This window comes from Alosa alosa, chromosome 17 (assembly GCF_017589495.1).
Source record: "Alosa alosa isolate M-15738 ecotype Scorff River chromosome 17, AALO_Geno_1.1, whole genome shotgun sequence".
NCBI classification, from domain to species: Eukaryota; Metazoa; Chordata; class Actinopteri; order Clupeiformes; family Clupeidae; genus Alosa; species Alosa alosa.
Genome location: NC_063205.1, coordinates 915663 through 937522, shown reverse-complemented (window position 1 = coordinate 937522; position 21860 = coordinate 915663). Strand labels below are relative to the sequence as shown.

At 42.2% G+C, this 21860-nt stretch overlaps 1 protein-coding gene across 3 annotated transcripts in view; it reads right to left on the bottom strand.

Moving 5' to 3' along the window:
• ccdc146 (coiled-coil domain containing 146) overlaps positions 1-21860 on the bottom strand; it is a 99629-nt gene that overhangs the window by 44407 nt on the left and 33362 nt on the right. For all 3 annotated transcript variants that reach the window (XM_048267375.1, XM_048267377.1, XM_048267376.1), the window contains 5 exons: positions 13822-13904; positions 13144-13353; positions 4805-4862; positions 3941-4117; positions 203-276 (listed from right to left, as the gene is read on the bottom strand). In XM_048267375.1, coding sequence (XP_048123332.1) covers positions 203-276; positions 3941-4117; positions 4805-4862; positions 13144-13353; positions 13822-13904 — 602 coding nt within the window. The remainder of the gene's footprint in view (positions 1-202; positions 277-3940; positions 4118-4804; positions 4863-13143; positions 13354-13821; positions 13905-21860) is intronic.

Genomic DNA, 21860 nt, shown 5'->3' with positions numbered 1-21860 from the left:
GCTTGTGTGACTATTTGATCCACACTGCTTTAACGTTAGCATAAGTCTGGGAAAGACACGGTCACACTTAGCTTTAGCGTTAGCATAAGTCAGGAAGAGACTCGGTCAAACTTAGCATTAGCGTTAGCATAAGTCTGGGAGAGACACAGTCACACTGAGCTTTAGCGTTGGCACTAATCTTTGGCGTTAGCATCAGACTCACGCCTTCTTGCGGCTGATCCTCTCAATCTCCTTCCCCAGTTGGCCAGGCACTGACAGTAGCTGAGCCAATTCCGCCTGCAGGTACACACACACACACACACACACACACACACACACACACACACACACACAGTGTAACGGACAGTGGACCCATGTGTTAAGTATTGATGGACATATACAATAATACAGTTTTGTTTTGTTTGTTGAGTGCATTGTGTCTCTTTGTGGGGCCTAATTGTAATGCTGAGCAAAGTGTAAAGTTTAAAGTCTAACTAAAGCTGATTAATAACAATGCAAAAATCCTAAGCACAAACATCGGTGGATCAGCTAAAAGCTGTCTAAGTCCACGCATGAGAACTTAGCTCATAGACTGACGTTCTGACGTCACATGATGCTGTTAGCCCACGCACGAGAACTTAGCTCATAGACTGACGTCCTCACGCCAAATGATGCCGTTAGCCCACGCACGAGAACTTAGCTCATAGACTGACGCTTCTCCGCCACAAGATGCCGCTAGCCCAATGATGAGAACTTAGCTCATAGACTGACGTTTCACGCCACATGATGTGGTTCTCAAACTGGGGTTCGAGCCCAAGGGGAACATATCGGAGGGAGTCACAAAATGACTTGCAGTCTGAATTAAAGATATTTTTCTAAAGGTTTTTAAAGCAACCTGTTTTAAAAACGGGGATATTCAGTAGCCGTAGATGTAGGCTTCCAATTCACAGTGTTTCCATAATGTTCCTCAGAAAGTGAATACTCAATGCAAACTCAAATATCTACCTGCGCCCCTTGCAATGATGCCTCTGCTTCCAATGCCCATTTCGCAACATTTCAAAACTAAATTTCGCCGGTTGGAGAGAAGGGGGGCTAAGTAGACTTGGCCCATGTTTTTTTGGGGGTCGCCATACAAAAAGTTTAAGAACCACTGCGTTAGCCCACGCACAAGAACTTTACCTCACAGACTGACGTTCTGATGTTCTCACTTCACATGATGCTGTTAGCCCACGCACGAGAACTTAGCTCATAGACTGACGTTCTCACGCCACATGATGCCGTTAGCCCACGCACGAGAACTTAGCTCACAGACTGACGTTCTGACGTTCTCACTTCACATGATGCCGTTATCCCACGCATGAGAACTTAGCTCATAGACTGACGTTCTGACATCACATGATGTTAGCACACGCACGAGAACTTAGCTCATAGAATGACGTTCTGACGTCACATGATGTTAGCCCACGCACGAGAACTTAGCTCATAGACTGACGTTTTGATGCCGCATGATGCCGTTAGCCCACGCACGAGAACTTAGCTCATAGACTGACGTTCTGACGTCAAATGATGCCGTTAGCCAACGCAAGAGAACTGAGCTCACAGACTTACGTTCTGACGTCACATGATGCCGTTAGCCCACGCATCGGTGAACTTTCTACTCACAGACTGACGCTCTGACGCCACATGATGCCGTTAGCCCACGACGAGAACTTAGCTCATAAAGTGACGCTTAATTTTTCACATGATGCCGCTAGCCCACGCACGAGAACTTAGCTCACAGACTGACGTTCTGACGTCACATGATGTTAGCCCACGCACGAGAACTTAGCTCTTAGACTGACGTTCTGACATCACATGATGTTAGCCCACGCACGAGAACTTAGCTCATACACTGACGTTCTGACGTCATATGATGCCGTTAGCCCACGCACGAGAACTTAGCTCATAGACTGACGTTCTGACGTCACATGATGCCGTTAGCCCACGCACGAGAACTTAGCTCATAAAATGACTTTGCACTTTGCACAGCATGTAAAACAGGGACCTTAGTGTGATTTGTGTGTGATCATGTATGTGTGCATTAGGGGTGTAACGGTTTATGTATTCAGATTGAACCTAAACGGTAATGGAAGGCCACGGTTCGGGTGCATGAATTTCTCACAGAGAATACACGGTATAAAAATACATAAACTTCGGCGTGCGGATTAATTAATGTAATGTAAATTACTGTTAAGTACGAGTTCTTTAGCGACACCTAACGCTAATCTGTAGCCTCGCCTTAGCTCTGAAGCTCTGATTGGCGCCTATGTTATTTTTTTGTCAGGTCGTCGGTCGAGTCAGTCAGTCAGAGATAGCAGCACTAAGCAAGTGGTGGCGACCGACAAGAGGATCCGCTGGTCTCTTTAAGATCGCAAGTTTGAGAACTTCAGTTACAATAGTACAGGCGAGAGATTGGAAATATATCGAACATGCTACACATATTCGAAGCCATCACCCAGATGATGTAGGCTACCAATCACTGAAACGAGAGAAAAAAAAACTTCCCCTGCGCTTCACCAGCCTTTGGATACACATACAAATAGGGCCAAAACCTATGGCTTAAATTAAATGATTTCGTAATGACAGAAAGCTATCGCGTGGTAATTACCTTTATGTTAGGGTAACTTGTAATTTCTCGCATGAGGAGCTGGTGTTAAGTGCATAGACAAAGAAAGTGTCAACGCTAATCCAGGCTAATAAACAAACCATGCGAGTTAACGTCGAAGGGCAAAGTCACGTGACTTCTAGTTGTAGTCTGTTTATGAATGAAAGGAGCAATTTCGGCAAAATAGTGTGATATTTTCACAGTTAGTAGATTATTACTGTACACACTGAAAAATATTTAGGCAAATTGTAGACCCTTCCATATACAACTAAACACGGATGTTGAAGGTCTTGCTTAAGTGGATTTTTAAAAATCATTATTCTATGTAATTTGCACTTTCAGAAATAAGAGATGCTGTAGGCCTATTTCAGTTGTATAGCTGATTGTCTTATTTTGTTTACAAGTTACAGATAAAGTCTGGGTACTTATTGTACTGTTTAGCCTACATCTTACACACTTCAGGCTGTTGCAGATAGCTCAGGGAAGAGACTGTATGACACTAGGTGGTACAGCCTGAGACATGCACAATAAAAAAAATTGCTTTCTGCATTTTTGTTTTGCTTTCCCCTCCATTGTATCGAACTCGTACCGAACCGTGATGTCCGAACCGAACCGTGACTTCTCTGTACCGTTACACCCCTAGTGTGCATGTACAACTGTGTGTGTGTGTGTGTGTGTGTGATTTGTGTATGTGCATGTACAACTGTGTGTGTGTGTGTGATTTGTGTGTGTGCATGTACAACTAAGTATAAGTATATATACTCTTTTGATCCCGTGAGGGAAATTTGGTCTCTGCATTTAACCCAATCTGTGAATTAGTGAAACACACACAGCACACAGTGAACACACAGTGAGGTGAAGCACACACTAATCCCGGCGCAGTGAGCTGCCTGCAACCACAGCGGCGCTCGGGGAGCAGTGAGGGGTTAGGTGTCTTGCTGAAGGGCACTTCAGTCGTGCCTACTGGTCGGGGCTCGAACCAGCAACCCTACGGTTACAAGTCCAAAGTGCTAACCAGTAGGCCACGGCTGCCCGTGATTGAAGTGTGTGTGTGTGTGTGTGTGTGTGTGTGTGTGTGTGTGTGTGTGTGTGTGTGTGTGTGTGTGTGTGTGTGTGTGTGTGTGTGTGTGTGTGTGTGTGTGTGTGTGTGTGTGTGTGTGTGTGTGTGTGTGTGAGTGTGTGTGTGTGTGTGTACACACAACTGTGTGTACACACAACTGTGTGTGTGTGCATGTACAACTGTGTGTGTGATTTGTGTGTGTGCATGTACAACGGTGTGTGTGCAAGTACGTTTGTGTGTGTGTGTGTGCGTGCCACCTCGTGTATCTCAATGATGTCCTTTTTGTCCCTGAGCTCGCGTTGCTCCTTGAGCAGTAGTTTCCTGTGCGCGTCTACATCCTCCGCTAGACTCCGCACCTCTAGGCGGCGCTGTGAGATCTCCTTACGCAGCTCCTCACAGCTCTCCCTTAGAGACTTAGTGTGCTTCTCCAGCTCCTACACACACACACACACACACACAATATAAACACACACACACACACACACACACACACACACACACAACAATATAAACACACACACACACACACACACACACACACCACACACACACACACACACACACACAAACACACACACACACACGCACACGCAAAACACACACACAGACACACATATAAACACACACACACAAACTCACACACACACATATAAACACACACACACACACACAAACACACAAACACATCAGTGTCATCAGAGATGACCAGCACTTCTGGTCTCAGCTGGTGAGGCCCAAAGATAAAGCAGGACAACTAGCGGCTTTCTTTGGTCTACTGCACTGTTTGTGTGTGTGTGTGTGTGTGTGTGTGTGTGTCTGTGTGTGCAAAACTATTTGTCTAAAATTGTCCCATCTACCTGGGTTTCAAGATATGTGTGTGTGTGTGTGTGTGTGTGTGTGTGTGTGTGTGTGTGAGAGAGAGAGGGAGTGTGGGTTTGGTTATCTCTTCTGCCACATGGCCCTAATCTTGAGTTCTTAATGTGTGTGTGTGCGTGTGAAAAAGATGGACACTGTGTCCTCATGGTGTCCTTAAACTGGATTTCAGGCCAACATGTAAACACACACACACACACACCCACACACACATACACACACATACACCCACACCACAGGATACTCACGACAGCTTTGGGCTGAGTCTCATACTCTTTTTCTAGCTGTGTCTTCTCCTCCTTAAGACTACAAACAAAAACAAAAACAAAAACAAAACATGCAGTCAGCACCTGAGACACACACACACACACACACACACACACACACACACACACACACACACAACACACACACACACACACACACACACACACACACACACACACACACACACACACACACACACACAACTACACACACACACACACACACACACACACACACACACACACACACACACACAGACACACACACACACACACACACATAACTAGACACACACATAACTAGACACACACACACACACACACACACACACACACACACCAGAGGCTCTAAGGGGAAGCTCAGCCTCCTCTAAAATACCAAGGAATATCGCATCAAATAACACTATGCTGAAAACATTTTCATCTTCATGGCTAGTTCGTTCAGCAATAAGGTTTTGCTGGTCATTTATCGTGATTTCGCACCTCTGATACATTGCTGTGACGACACGATCCATCTAAACCCCATAGACGCTCGGCTTCACTGGACTTTCAATGGCACTACAGAGTGGGCTGATCTCAGTGCAGAAAAGCTAAATCTTTATTGGACAAACGTCACAAAATCGTCATTTCCAGGGAAGCCCGGCGTCTCTGGGAGTGAATGGGGCAGTGGGACGGCCCGGACGCCGAGCTTCTGTATGATGATTGTTAAAAACATTTGTCCGCAGGGATTTAGTTTGAATGTGTGTGGAACATCTTTATAGCTACAGGCATGGGAGAAGTGTGACATCTATCTTTCGTGTGCAAACTGGATCTACGAAGCTACAAAACCTTTTTACAGACACGAATTTTGGCAGTGATTTGTCGTTGTTTCTGAAGAGCCAATCAGCGAATTTTGTCACGGTCTTGACACCGTTTCTGCAGACCCGATCAACACATTGCATCGCTTACTGACTAGCCACTCGGGACGTCCTGCGTCACATCTCTCAGCCAGAGTCAGCAGGCACAGAGCTAGTGAACTTAGGTCTTAAATCTAACAAGTTATGTCTTTTACAAAAAGCGTTTTGATGGAAAGTGGTGTTTAATTTCCATAATCTTTGTTTAGTGAACGCATAAAACCGTTTAAGTGTTAAAAAATATTGCAGTTTCACTATGTACAAGATGTGCCGTACTGTGCTACCGCACATCTTGTACATAGTGAAACTGCAATCATTTTTAACACTTAAAGGCTTGGTTGCTAGGTAGGTAACGATAAACAAACTCAAAGATCGTAATTCTTGATTCTTCTTGCTTACAAACTGACGGTTGTGTGTTGTAAAAGGCATAACTTGTTAGATTTAAGACCTATGTTCGCTAGCTCTGTGCCTGCCGACCCTGGCCGAGAGATGTGACGCAGGACGTCCCCTGATTGGCTAGTCAATAGGTGATGCATTGTGTTGATTGGCTCTGCCGAAACGCTGTCAAGACACACACACACACACATAACTAAACACAGGTTTGGATAAAAAAGTTGATGTTTTTCTTCCTCGTTCAGACGCTTCCTGTGTGATAACAGAAATGTTTCCGTTTTCTTTGGTCTGATAACTTGGTGTTTTTGGCTTTTGGCCTCTTTAAGAAGTCATCATGAATAGGCTATTCACTCGTAATTATTCTGAAGAAATTTTCTATTTTAGCCAAGAGATTTAGGAGAAGAAACAGCCACCTAAACAGTTGTTGCTGACCAGATTCCTCACCGAGATTGCACCCGATTGGTCCGATTCAATTTGTTTTGGAGTTGGCGGCCTGTTTAAAAACAAAAACATTAGGCTATGCATTAAGCATTAGGCTATTGTTGTCCTTGTTGTCTTCAGAAGTTGATCGAACATTATAGGCAACCTCACAAGCTATACGAATGCCTCAAGAGTTGTACCGCCTGCGTGAATGGAGAATTTAGAGGCTGTGCTGTGTAGTTCAGATCTTTTCGGATTAAACAACAGAGATTATGAATAAATTATATCTTTGGCTACGGATTTCTTTGGAGAACAGAGATTGACAGCGACAGCACTGGGGCTATTTTAATTTCAAAGGCCAAGGGAACTTTATCAGGATGCATATTGTGGTGACTGGTTGAGAGGAAATATACATATTATGCTCATTTACACTTTGCAAACTTCAAAGCTGAGGAATATCCAATAAACCCATTTTTTTTTATTTTGTCCAACTGGATTCATTTAGTCGTGGCACGCCCTATGTGAAGAATGGCTCAACACACACACACGCGCACGCACACGCACACCCTGATAGAGGGTGACAGATAAGGGTTGGTAAGATGAGAAAATTAAAAATATGTTTAAACCTTTAAAACAAAACATGCCTGAGGTTTGCTAAAGTGTATACTTTGTATTTCTGTTGTATTCATATTATTTAATATAACGTGTATGCTATTTTTTAACAAAAGATAGAACTAACAGCCTGTTAAATTGTCAAATGGTGTAACCACAAAAATGACAAATATCTAATATTTCACACCTTCTAGAGTTCATGCAATTGCTCTCATGAAATTATTAGTTTATTTTGTAATATCCTATGAGAATATGTTTTATTACATTTATTTCTAAATTTAAATTATATGGGTTTTTCATTGTACTGAGCAAGACCATATGCTGTAAACATCTTGTTTTCTGTCTATTCTTTGATCATTTGAGTAAAAATTGTTTAAACAACCATTATTACAGTAAAGTAGAGTATTAAATCATTATCCATATTCATTTTTTTGTACATTATTAGTATTTTAGACAAAATACTGGTTACACCAATTGACCATAAAACGTTTATAGCAATAGGACAAGAAATTGACACAGAAAATAGGCATCAAGGTAAACTGAATTGGATATTTTGATATGTATTCATGTCATTCATCATATTCCATATCAAATATCATTTCATAACATCAATGAAGAAACTTGTGTTCTATTTGATTTCAATTCAGTTCTCATTCAATTTCAGTCTATACCCATTATTTTCAAAGAGAGTAAGATAAAGGGCCCTATTTTCACATGCAAAACCTGGCGAAAAGCCGTATTATTATTCTGACGCAAAGTTTTTCCTATCTTACACTTCACTTTTATTAAATAATGCGCCCAGGGGTGTGGCAATTACCGACATAAGGTGTGGTCTGGCACATGATCTAAAAATCTTACCGTCTAAAAAGCATTACGCCACTGAGCAAGAAAAGCCTGGTCTATAGCGAAAGGCATATGAAACACAGCTGAAGACGCACTGTCACGAGATGTAAGCAGCAATTCCTCTGCAGAATAAATGTCCTTAGGTTATTTATTCAGTCATTATAGGGTTAAGTTTTGCTTTTTTCAGGCTATGTTTTTGCTGGTAACCCAATGTCAGTCAATATTAAAAGTAATTAACTGTGTATAACTTTTGTCGTTGACTATGACACCACAGTGAAGTTAGTTTCACTTTGCCTATATGTTCAATTAATAGACAAGTGCAGATGTGTGTAGCCTATACTCTACTCGGTTTTAGTAAAGAATGGCTTAGTGGAATACCTGTTTTACGATCTTGCGTACAAGCAGATTCCTTCAAATACACCGCTGACTATCAAAATACTGATGCGCTGTTTGAAGTTGCCCTGCTTGCTGTTAAAGGGAATGACAGATGTCCTCCTCATTGGTTTAAAGGATGTTAAGCCCAAAACACACCCATGACTGATTAAGAAACATAAGAGCCACCTTTTTGCGCCAGGCACCTGACGTTTGATATCAAAACCACCCCGAATGTGGACTGGACAAACCCCTAAATGTATTTATGCTATTTGCTAGTGACCATGCATTTTATATTGCTAAATTAGGGCCCAAAGTGTGTGTGAGAGAGAATAAGAGTGAGTATGATAATTTCTTAACAACCAACCAACAGCAGGATCTGCGTTCACATGCACTCTGTGGCGAGACAAGTTTTTCTTGCTTGTAAGTGGCATCCATTGGGGGACAAGAGGTACATTTTATATATAATAAATGTATTTATATTATTTATTTATAATTTGAACATACTGTTTACATACATCATAATAAAATATTAAAAAATAATTATGGAAGTTTAAATTTAAAATGAAAAGCTTTGACATTTCAAAAATCGCTTAAATTGCAATCTAATTAAACCCTTTTAAAGCTATTGTTCATGCTAAACAGTTAGTCACTATTTAAATTATAAAAATAACATAATTGGCACCTAAAATTACATACTCTTGGCCCTGAATCTGATCAAACTGGTCTTAAATAGAAAAGAGTCAAATGGTGTAACTGGTTACACCATTTGACATTTCTATTTAAAAGCAAAATTTGTAGGCTTTATTATGGACAACTATGTACACACTTCATCTTTATGTGAATATTCAAACACAGTTTTTACATTAAATTGAATATTTTTGACATGTAACCTAAGCTTGCCTGGTCATGGCCTAAAAACACTATTATGTTACTTTAAGAGAGTTGTTAACCTTGACTCATAGCAGTTGGGGTCTTGAAGGGTCCTTCTCTATGACATAATTTCCTGTCACATGATTCTCTGACATAATACATACAAAATTGTTTCTTAAATGGTGGTTACACCACTTTTTTTACACCACATTTTTTTCAGCAAGTGTAATTATTTGGCTCATGTTTTTGTGGTTACACCGTGTTGACAATTTTACCCAAATTCAGTTAATACTCTTTCAAAATTAAATAAATCCAAAACTTTAAAGGCACAATGTGTCTTTTTTGTGAACTTTTGAAGTGTAATGCATTCAAAAATCAACTATACATATCAATAGAATGTGAAGAAATAACACTACTAACATTTTCTAATCGAAGAATATGCATAGCATTGCAGAGATCTCCTCCAGAATTAGCGTGCTAACCAACTAGCCCCGGGTCGTCCAGTCTTGCAATACCAATTTATGTCTGAGGTGGCGACAGGGAGTAACATACCGGCCAAACCGTCTTCAGTGCAGCCCAGAGCAGTCGAGAAAGAGACAACGGAATTACGCATGCTCTGCTCCCACCCCCTCCTGCTCCCCCACATGCTCCTGCTCCACCTCCCCCAGAAGAGTTCAAGTTCTACAGTGAAGTGTACTGCAAGAATGGCCGAAAGTTCTAGGAAAAGACCTCCATCGCCTCCAGCTAAAAAACAACTCTATCTGAGGCGAAAAGAATATCAGATGGGAAGCAAGCAAATACACGTGTTAATCTAGGGAGTGCTGTCCACCGATGGAGACAGCTTGGATAGCAAGGAGATGCAGTTTGATTCTGAACTTGCGACATTTCTTCTTGACTGGTAAGTAAACATCTGTTAAACATAATTCATAATTTTGATTAAGCAAAGGAGATATTGTAGAATTAGCTCTCGAGCCACTAGGTAATGTTTATCAGCTGTAGATCGCGGTAAATTGACTTCGTTCGACCGCCATTGCTAACGCTACCAACCTAGCGATAGCGCCCTTGCTGCATATGCTAAGCAGTTTGCCAAATACTATTATTTGTACGTGACCAAGTTTTGTGTCCTACACAATACATAGAATGTAATGTTCCAAAATGCAATAAATACATTTTGATATTGGTGAATGTTCACTGGCTTGTGGTCTCGCTAACGAATGATGTTGGCAGCATAAGATACTAAAATTACAACTAATGCTAGCTCTACACGATTAGGATAACTTTCAGATAATGCTAGAATACTATCCTCTATCTCCGTAACGCTATAAGTTGCTTAGATTGTGTCGGGCCTGTTGCAAAATAGCATCACCATTTTCCTTTGAAGCTCTTCAAACATGTCTTTATCACAATATACCCATGTGTGTGTTTGTATCTGTTTTCACAAGATCAGATCACCTCTTCATTTCCTGTGGCTCATCAACATGAAGCCTGACTCGTTAGCCCAACTTCTTGCTGTTGAAGACTGCTAAGGACTATCCATGTGTCCAGTGATTCCCTCCTGCCTCATATAGTCCAAAAGTTACATTTCTATTCATGTTGTTGCACTTGGTAGATGTAAAGTTTATTCCTGTCTTGTAGTTTTATAATAAATACCAAGAATCAGGATTGATGAAACATTGGTTGTGCCTGAAAGTGTTCCTTGATCAAGATTGGTATACTAACATCATGCTTTTCTCTCCTGTTCCTGACTTCTTAGAGTCTATTTGTTGTTAAAGAGTTGTTTAAACTAATGTAATTTCAAGTGGTAGCTTTGGCTCTTGACATTTGTGCCCATAGTTTTAAATATGAACTCATAGCCTAAAGGTGCAAAGGAAAAGATGAACATACCACTTTAGTTATAATTCAGGTATTCTTTATGTTACATGAAATGTAGCCACTGTGCTCTTAGAAAGTTTTATTGTTAGTTGTAGAGGATGATTGTGTAAGGAATAACGCTCTGTAAGGCGGTCATTATCGCGGCATATCTCCGACAGTGATGCAGCTGACCGTGGCCTGCCGAGTTTCACTTTCCTTGACATTCTCTGGTTATACTTAGCAACGGTCCGGTATTAAAAATTATCAGACCATAGGACGTTGGGAAGTCCAATCGGAGTGAATGGAGCATTCTACAGCATTATAAAGAGCCGTGTAATAAATGGTAATAATAATGACCTCTAATAGTAAACAGAACGATTGGCTGTAACCACTGACTACATGGAGCATTTTAGTTACTGGCTACGTAGCAAGAACACCTGTGTTGCTGCCAGACTCTCACGGTGACTGTTCTCCAAACGCCTCTGCTGGTCAGCCCAGCCTCTGGCTGCTCTGACAGCTCGAGCCGTCCCTGTACTGTTCTCTCCAGGTCTGGGACTGACACTAGACACCCAGGCCTTTTCTTCTTTGCCTGGCCCTTACGTTTGCCCACTCTTATCTGACTCGATGCAGGGGGGATGTAATCTTCGTCGTCAGTCTCCACCCGAAAAAAATTGCTTATTACTATTTTCAGTTTTATCCATCCATACAATCGCTACTACACGCAGGCTAGGCCTAGCCTTTGCTAAGACTCGCCAAATGCCAAATGCCGCTAGCAAATTGCTAAATTCCGCTAGCAAATTAGTATTTATTTCTCAAATGTCTCATTACCAACAATACCAATGTGAAAAGCAAAACGTTAATAAAAACTGTTATATGTAGTAATCGGGTGAAGGGTGAGCCGCTTGAAGACATTTTCCGGATTTAGGAGGTTTTTTTTCTAGGCGGCGACCATAGACACAGAGACATTCTCTGATAGACACATAGGGATAGACAGTAGCGGAGACGGAGACGGGGGAGGGAGGAGGAGAGGAGGAGACATGGGCAATGTGCGTTTCGTCGTTTCTACCACTAGCAAATCATTGTTTTCCTACATGCTGCCCCCAACTGGATTGGCGTGTGGAGTGTGAATTAAATCAAACGAAATCCTGACGGATTGTGCCTTTAAGATTAGGGTTTGATGAAAATGCTATTTGAAAATAATGTCAATTATTTTCAAATTTTAACAATTTTAAATGTATGTAACCCATATGTACACAAAAAAATGAGCATCACGTCATTGACCCTCCTGTCACTTGCAGTTTTAACACAGTTAAAATAATACTGATATGTGTGGATGCAATTCAAAATGTTTTCTAGATAGCTAAAATAAAGGTTTGTACTTCTTCTCCTTGGGACAAGCACTTTTGAGTCTTGGAAAACACTTTTACATTTACATTGGGATTTTGCATTCAGTGTTAGAGTAGGTCAAATGAATACAGCCCTGTACGAAACAAAATGTGTGTGTGTGAGTGAGGGCGCAGCGCAGTGTGTGCGCGGTGCGAGTGTGAGTGCGCGTGTGTGTTTGCATATGTATGTGTGTGCATCCGCATGTTAGAGTGTGTGTGTGTGAGTGCATGTGTGTGTGTGCATCCGCATGTTAGAGTGTGTGTGTGTGTGCATGCATGTGTGTGTGTGCACGCATATGTGTCGCCGCATGTGCGCGCATGTTGCCCCAGCACGTGTGTGGTGTGTGTGTGTGGGTGTGTGTGAGTGTGCATGTGCATGTGCGCGTGTGTGTTTGCATATGTATGTGTGTGTGTACGTGCATATGTGTGTGTGCATGTGTGTGTGTGTGCATCCGCATGTTAGAGTGTGTGTGTGTGAGTGCATGTGTGTGTGTGCATCCGCATGTTAGAGTGTGTGTGTGTGTGTGTGTGTGTGTGTGCATGCATGTGTGTGCGCATGTTTGTGCATGCGTGCATGCGTGCATGTGTGGTGTGTGGTGTGTGTGTGCATGCATGTGTGTGTGTGTGCATGTTTGTGCATGCGTGCATGTGTGTGGTGTGTGTGGGTGTGTGTGCTCACCACTCTATCTGGTAGATGGTGTGTTGGTGGTGTTCCTCCGACTTCTTCAGGTCATTGTGGATCTTCAGCAGCTGCTGTCGTAGGCGTTTGGTCTCGCTGTCGGAACCTTCTGGAAACTCCTCGGCTTTGTCCAGATCGGCACGCTGGACATGCAGCTCTCCTCGGACACGCTTACACTCCTGCACCAGGTTCAGCTCTGCATCCTGCGAGCTGACACACACACACACACACACACACACGCACGCGCACACACACGCGCACGCACACACACGCGCACACACACCACCACACGCACACACACACCACACACACACACACGCACACATCACATCACACACACACGCACACACCACCACACACACACACACGCCCACACCACCACACACACACACACATACACGCACACACACACACACACACACACACACCACCACACACGCACACACACACACACCAGCTGACACATTTTGGGGTGTGTGTGTGTATATGTATGTACTGTATGTGTGTGTAGAAATCATATGTATCTGTGTGTGTGATGGAGAGTGAGAGAGTGACAGAGTGAGTGTGAGAGAGAGAGAGAGTGTTGGTGTGTGTTAGCTGTGTGTTTGTTAGTAAATTATATGCTATACGTCTGTGTGTGTTAGTATGTTACTGCATATGTGTGTGTGTGTGTGATACCTCTTCAGTGTGTCCTGCAGGAGACTAAAACTGGCCTTTAGTTTTGCGACACGCACTCCACTGATCTTGCCAGTAGAGAGGAGCTGCGATATGAGAACAGACATACACACACACACACACACATTATACAACTCTTCACAGAAACCTCAAAAACTTTGCTAAAAACAGCTAATAAAGTGGTAAGATAGAGAGTAATCATTAATTTATTAAAAAAGAGCTTGATAACACAGTCATCACAGACACATACACACACACACACACACACACAGTCATCACAGACACAAAATAAACATATTATTAGCTAGCTGGATATGGTGGGATAATTAGCTAGCTGGATATGGCGGGATAATTAGCTACTTGGATATGACGGGGAGGATAATTAGCTACTTGGATAATTAGCTACTTGGATATGACGGGGAGGATAGTTAGCTAGCTGGATATGACGGGGAGAATAATTAGCTACTTGGATATCACGGGGAGGATAATTAGCTACTTGGATATGACGGGGAGAATAATTAGCTACTTGGATAATTAGCTACTTGGATATGACGGGGAGGATAGTTAGCTAGCTGGATATGACGGGAGAATAATTAGCTACTTGGATATGACGGGGAGGATAATTAGCTACTTGGATATGACGGGGAGGATAATTAGCTACTTGGATAATTAGCTACTTGGATATGACGGGGAGAATAATTAGCTACTTGGATAATTAGCTACTTGGATATGACGGGGAGGATAATTAGCTACTTGGATATGACGGGGAGGATAGTTAGCTAGCTGGATATGACGGGGAGAATAATTAGCTACTTGGATATGACGGGGAGGTTAAATCGATGTTAAACGGACATGACGGTGTGTAAGCTGTTCAGCCTGAGTGTAAGCAAGATAGAACGGAATTCTTCTGAACAGTGTGATGCCATAACAGTCATCACAGACACAGACACATAAATTATGCATGAATTACGTATAAATAACGTATAAATAACACATAAATCATGCATTAACAACACTTATCACCCGGAGAGAAGAAATACTCTTTTCTGATTGGCTGGTGGGGTGGCTATTAATTCTGAATAACAGGACACCTATGAAGTAGATTTGGTAAAAAAAAGTTTAATCGCCGTTCCATATCAATGCTTATGAATGGTAACTATAACAACCATAGTAGGACGACGGTTGAGCCTGGAGGCAGGCTTCGCAACAATGGAATCAACTGTAAACAAGCTAACTGTCCATGCGATCGCTGTTATAGGGCCAAAGAAAGTTGTACAACAAGTCGGCTTCTTTTTAAACGGAACCGTGTGTTGCCTTTGCGTGCTATGAAGGCATGACTATTGCCTGTAGTGCTATGAAGGCATGACTATTGCATATAGTGCTATGAAGGCAGGACTATTGCCCGTAGTGCTATGAAGGCAGGACTATTGCCTGTAGTGCTATGAAGGCAGGACTATTGCCTGTAGTGCTATGAAGGCAGGACTATTGCATGTAGTGCTATGAAGGCAGGACTATTGGATATAGTGCTATGAAGGCATGACTATTGGATATAGTGCTATGAAGGCAGGACTATTGCCTGTAGTGCTATGAACGCATGACTATTGCCTGTAGTGCTATGAAGGCATGACTATTGCCTGTAGTGCTATGAAGGCAGGACTATTGTATATAGTGCTATGAAGGCAGGACTATTGCCTGTAGTGCTATGAAGGCAGGACTATTGCATATAGTGCTATGAAGGCATGACTATTGCCTGTAGTGCTATGAAGGCATGACTATTGACTGTAGTGCTATGAAGGCATGACTATTGCATGACTATTGCATTGGGGAGTCCTTTGCCGGGTGATAAGCGGGATAACGGCGTTCGATGTGTCCTGTTATACACTGCGCATCGGGGAGTCCTTTGCCTCTCGCCCTCGTCCATTAATTCCGTATAACAGGACACCTCGGCGGCCATTATCCCTTACATAAATCATGCATAAATAACACGTAAATAACATATAAATAACAAATGACTGACATATAAATAATACATAAATAATGTATACATAACACATAAATAACCTGGAGTGGAATAGAACTGGACACACACAAACCTTTAGCTACCAAGGACACAGCTCACACACACCCAAACACACTGCACCTTACACACACACAAACCTTAAGCTACCAAGGATACAGCTCTCACACACACACACACACCACCAGCACCAGTGTGCTCACCACTCTATCTGGTAGATGGTGTTTTGGTGGTGTGTGTGTGTGTGTGTGTGTGCGTGTGCTCACCACTCTATCTGGTAGATGGTGTGTTGGTGGTGTGTGTGTGTGTATGACATATAAATAACAAATGACTGACATATAGACCCTTTCAAGAGAGTTCCATTATCAGCATCATAGTTGGCCCCACAAGGCTTCCGTTTTAACATTCCATATGTTATCTAAATGCAGAGGAAGTAGATTGGGAACCAAATAGAACGTTCAAGCATTGTTTTTGTTTTTATTGTTGAAAGGGTCTATAAATAATACATAAATAACGTATACATAACACATAAATAACCTGGAGTGGAATAGAACTGTACCTTACACACACACAAACCTTTAGCTACCAAGGACACAGCTCACTCACACACACTGCACCTTACGCACACACACACACACACACACCACAACCACCAGTGTACACACACTGACACGTGGTCTTATACTCTCTCTCACTCTCACACACACACACACTCTGGAGATTATCTTGCCTTAGCGGCATGTGTGTGTTATCCGGATGCACTTCAAAGTGCTGTCCCTCTCTCCATCCCTCTCTCACTCCCTCTCCACCCCCCTCTTCACTTCTTTCCCTCTCTCTCTCTCTATCCCTCTCTCTCCATTTCTCTCTCTTCTCTCTCTCCATTTCTCTCTCTTCTCTCCATCCCTCTCTCTCTCTTCTCTCCATCCCTCTCTTCTCTCCATCCCTCTCACTCCATCCCTCTCTCTTCTCTCCATCCCTCTCTCCATTTCTCTCTCTTCTCTCCATCCCTCTCTCTCTCCATCCCTCTCTCTTTCTCTCCATCCCTCTCTCCATTTCTCTCTCTTCTCTCCATCCCTCTCTCTCTATCCCTCTCTCTCCATTTCTCTCTCTATCCCTCTCTCTCCATTTCTCTCTCTATCCCTCTCTCCATTTCTCTCTCTTCTCTCCATCCCTCTCTCTCTTTCTCTCCATCCCTCTCTCCATTTCTCTCTCTTCTCTCCATCCCTCTCTCTCTTTCTCTCCATCCCTCTCTCCATCCCTCTCTCTTCTCTCCATCCCTCTCTTCCTTTCTATCCCTCTCTCTCAGCTTCCTGCTCGAGCAGTGCAGCAGCATTGTACTTTCATGATCTCAGCATACAGGACACACACACCTACACTCACACACGCACACACACGCACGCACACACACACACACTCACACACACACACAAACTCGCACTTTTTTAATTATTCTTTATTTTTAAATGATTTTACCTTGTGTGTTTTATGTTTTCTTTTTTATTATGATCTTTAGTTTTTAAACTATTCTTTGACTATTGCCCTTCTCTGCTTTTATTTGCTATTCCTGTTTGCTTGTGTTTATATAAAGCACATTGAATGACTTCTGTGTATGAAATGCACTATATATATATAAACTTGACACGCACAAACACACACACACATACACACACACACACACATTTTTACACACACACAACCAAATGTTTGCATACACTCAAACATTCACACACACACAAACACTAACACACACACACACGCACACAACCAAATGATTGCATACACACATGCACAGTATCAGTAAGTTAACACATGGCAACAATTGTGGAGGCACGATACAGAGAGAGAGAGGGAGAGAGAGAGAGAAAGAGAGAGGGAGAGGGAGAGAGGGAGAGAGAGAGGAGGAGAGAGAGAGGAGAGAGAGAGAAGAGAGAGAGGAGGGGAGAGAGAGAGAGAGGAGGAGAGAGAGAGAGAGAGAGGAATAAGAGAGAGAGAGAGGAGGAGAGAGAGGGAGAGAGAGGGAGGAGAGAGAGAGTGAAGGGAGATGAGAGAGAGAGAGGGAGATAGAGAGAGAGAGAGGAAGGGAGAGAGAGAGAGAGATAGAGAGGGAGGGAGGAGAGGGAGAGGGGCAGCACCCTTATTAGCCTCACCACACCCCTCAGAGACAGAAGAACACTGCAGCCCGCAGAATCCCAGCTCGCCAGACCCATGGACCCACCAGAAACCCACAGAGAGGTAAAAAAACTCCCAGCTGCTGCACCACCCCGCCCCCCCCCTAAGAGCACAGGAAAGAGTGCAACCCAGGAGGAAACCCAGCCCCTCCCATGCACCACCAACCCACCTATGCTGAAGTCACCCAAGGTATTAAGCTCCAGCAACCATCAGACCTTGGCCAGGTGCACAACTCCTGCAACTTCTGTGTACTTTAATAGGTTTAAAAAGGTTCATATATGTTCACTGTCAAAACTGGAATTGAAATGTATTTGATCTATGATCTTTCTACAAAAATATGTCACTGTTCTTCACTCCATTTAATGATACTTATATATAAGACACATGAAATCACTCACATTTAGCTCATGGAACATTCAAGGACTACACTCTTCAGCATTTGGAACGAAAAGCAGAAATGTTGACTTTGTAAATAAGTTAAATAATCTAGATATTGTTGTTTTAATTGAGACTTGGTGTAACACAGACACTGACACATACTGCCCAAAAGGCTATACAGAAATCCTGCTGCCTTCTATTAAACACGACCACATCAAACATGGAAGAAAATCTGGTGGAATTATAATCTGGTACAAAAGAAAAACTTGCAACTAAATTGGAAACTAGTAAAAGGGTATAACACATGCATTGCTGAAACTCAAAAAAGGCACATTTAACTGTGACAATGATGTATTCATCTGTGCAGCCTATGCACCACCTCATGATTCACCATATTATGATGAGGAATTCTTTAACAGGCTCCATACAGAAATTAACAGCTTCCAGGCCCAGGGGAAATGTCCTTCTGTGTGGGGACTTCAATGCCCCGTACTGGCACACAGCCAGACTTCCTATAGACCCAGCAGGAAACAATCACATATTCAATAATCTATCGCCACCCTCACCCCCATCACAATGACCAGGAATAATCCTGACAAGGCCATAAACAAAAAATGGTAAAAAGTTAGTGCACCTCTGTCGCCTCCCTAGGCCTGTACATGCTTAATGGTAGGATCAGAGGGACTCTTTAGGAAGGTTCACATATTGCTCAGCTCTTGGGACTAGTGTAGTCGACTATGCCATTACTGACATGGACCCATCCCCATAAGTGCATTCACTGTAAGACCACAGTCTCCCTTTTCAGATCACTGCCAGATAACCACATTCTTGAAAAAAGCATGAGCGACAAAAACATCTATACAAATCCCCTCAAATTAATCCAATTAAATCAGAAATATAAATGGAAATCTGACAGTGTGACTGAATTTCATAAAGCAATCAATTCGGTTGAAATTACTAACAATATTAACATGTTCCTTTTAAAAACAATTCAGATCAATAGTGATGATGTCAATCTGGCAGCGGAGGAAATCTCAATATATATAACAGAGCATAAAATGGCAAACCTGCTGAAAAACTGTAAGAAAAGAAAACCATCAAAGAAAAATGGTTTGACCATGAATGCATAGAGAAACGGAAAAATCTCAGGCAATTATCAAACAAAAAACACCATGACCAAAAAAAATACCTGTCTGAGACAAAATTATTCTGAAGCCCTAAAAGATTACAAATTAACAATTAAAAGAAAAAACAACAAAACGCTAAAAAGAAATCGAGGCTCTCTCCAAACCAACACTTTCTGGGAGAGTTGGAATCATTTAAACAATTCCCCACCAAAAGAATTGGCAATCCAAAATGCAGACACCTGGAAAACATTTTACCAAAACCTGTACAAACCTATGCCAGATGACATCACTAAAGAACAAAAAACATATTAAATTAAACCTTCAAAAAGCTTGAAGAGGCCATTTGTGTTCACCAAAATCCACTTGATCACAGCATCTCAAGTGATGAACTCATAAAAAATCTTAAAAAGCTCAAGCCTGAAAAAGCTTGTGGTCCTGATAGTATCCGGACAGAAATGTTGAAATTCAGCCCACCCATTCTACAAATGGCTCTCCTCAAGTTATTTAATCTTGTTTTTCAAGCTGGTTGCTTCCCTGATGTCTGGAACAGGGGGCTTATATCCCCAATACATAAGAGTGGAGACAAATCTGACCCTAATAACTACCGAGGCATCTGTGTGAGCAGTAACCTGGGGAAGGTATTCTGCTGTATCCTCAACGCCCGTTTACAGGCCTTCCTTATTGAACACAATGTCTTGAGTAAAAAATCAAATTGGCTTCTTACCAAATTGCCTTTTTCTACAGATCATATTTACACCCTCCATACCCTGATAAACCAAAATGTTCACCAAAAAAGTAAGGGGAAAATATTTGCGTGTTTTATTGATTTTAAAAAAGCTTTCGATTCAATCTGGCATGAAGGATTATATTTCAAAATCCTACAAAGTGGTATAGGGGGTAAAATGTATAACAATAAGTATAACTGCAATAAGTGTGGCGTAAAAATTGGCAACAAAAGAACTGAATACTTCACTCAAGGGCGTGGAGTGAGACAGGGTTGCAGCTTGAGTCCAACCTTGTTCAATATCTATATAAATGAGTTAGCGGTGTTATTGGAACAATCTGCAACACCTGGGCTCACCTTGTTGGACACGGAAGTCAAATCCCTGCTCTTTGTGGATGACCTGGTGCTGCTGTCGGCCACTGAACAGGGCCTACAGCAGCACCTGGACCTGCTAGAGCAGTACTGTCAGAACTGGGCCTTGACAGTCAATTTGGATAAATCTAAAGTTATGATCTTCCAGAAGCATCCCAGACCTCAGGAACCAGACACCTCTTTACTTTAGGTAACACCGCCTAGAGAATGTTACTTCTTATAACTACCTTGGCTTAAAAATTAACGCCTCTGGAAACTTTGGTCTTGCAGTGAATGCACTAAAAGAAAAAAGCACGACGAGCATTTTATGCAATAAAAAAGACATTTTTCATCAAATAGATATACCAATTAAAATCTGGTCCAAAATATTTGACACAGTCATTTTGCCAATTGCACTTTATGGAAGTGAAATATGGGGTCCACTCAGTAAAACACGACTACTCTAGATGGGACAAACACCCAATAGAAGCCCTGCATGCTGAATTCTGTAGAAATTTGTTACATATCCAAAGAAAAGTACCCACAAATGCTAGCAGGGCAGAATTAGGCCGATTTCCACTATTGATTAATATCCAAAAACGATCACTAAAATTCTGGATTCATCTAAAATTAAGCCCTCAAAATTCACTACATTTTAAAGCACTTAAATCCCAAGAGCTCAGCCCTAAGCCCAGTCCCCCTATGTCAGTTGGTCTCGGGTTTAACTAACCCAATAACCCCTAACCCACAAATTGTCCAGACCAGCACTGCTTCCCAACCACCAATCAGAATCAACCAAATTAACAAGAACAACAAGAATTCTTATTTGGAACACTGGAAGAAAGAAACAAAATTACAACACAAACTAGAATGTTACATTGGCATCTGAAAAAGACTATCAATTGGCAGAGTATCTCCACACTGTCAGAGATAATGGCAGAGACAGATCCTCACCAAGTACAGGCTGAGTGACCACAGTCTAGCCATAGAGAAAGGCAGGCACAAGAAGTCATGGCTGCCCAAAGAGCAAAGGACATGTGGTCACTGTATGACAGGGAGGTGGAGTCAGAGGTGCACTTTCTGCTACACTGTGACAAATATCAGTCCCAAAGAGACAAATATTTCACCATTTTGAACAACATCATTCCCAACTTCACAAAACTGGAGGAACAGAAAAAAAACTGCTGTAGTTTTGGGTGAGGACACCAGCACATGCATACTGGCAGCCAGTTATGTGTCCTCACTCCATAACCTGAGAGAAGGCATTACTTAAGAT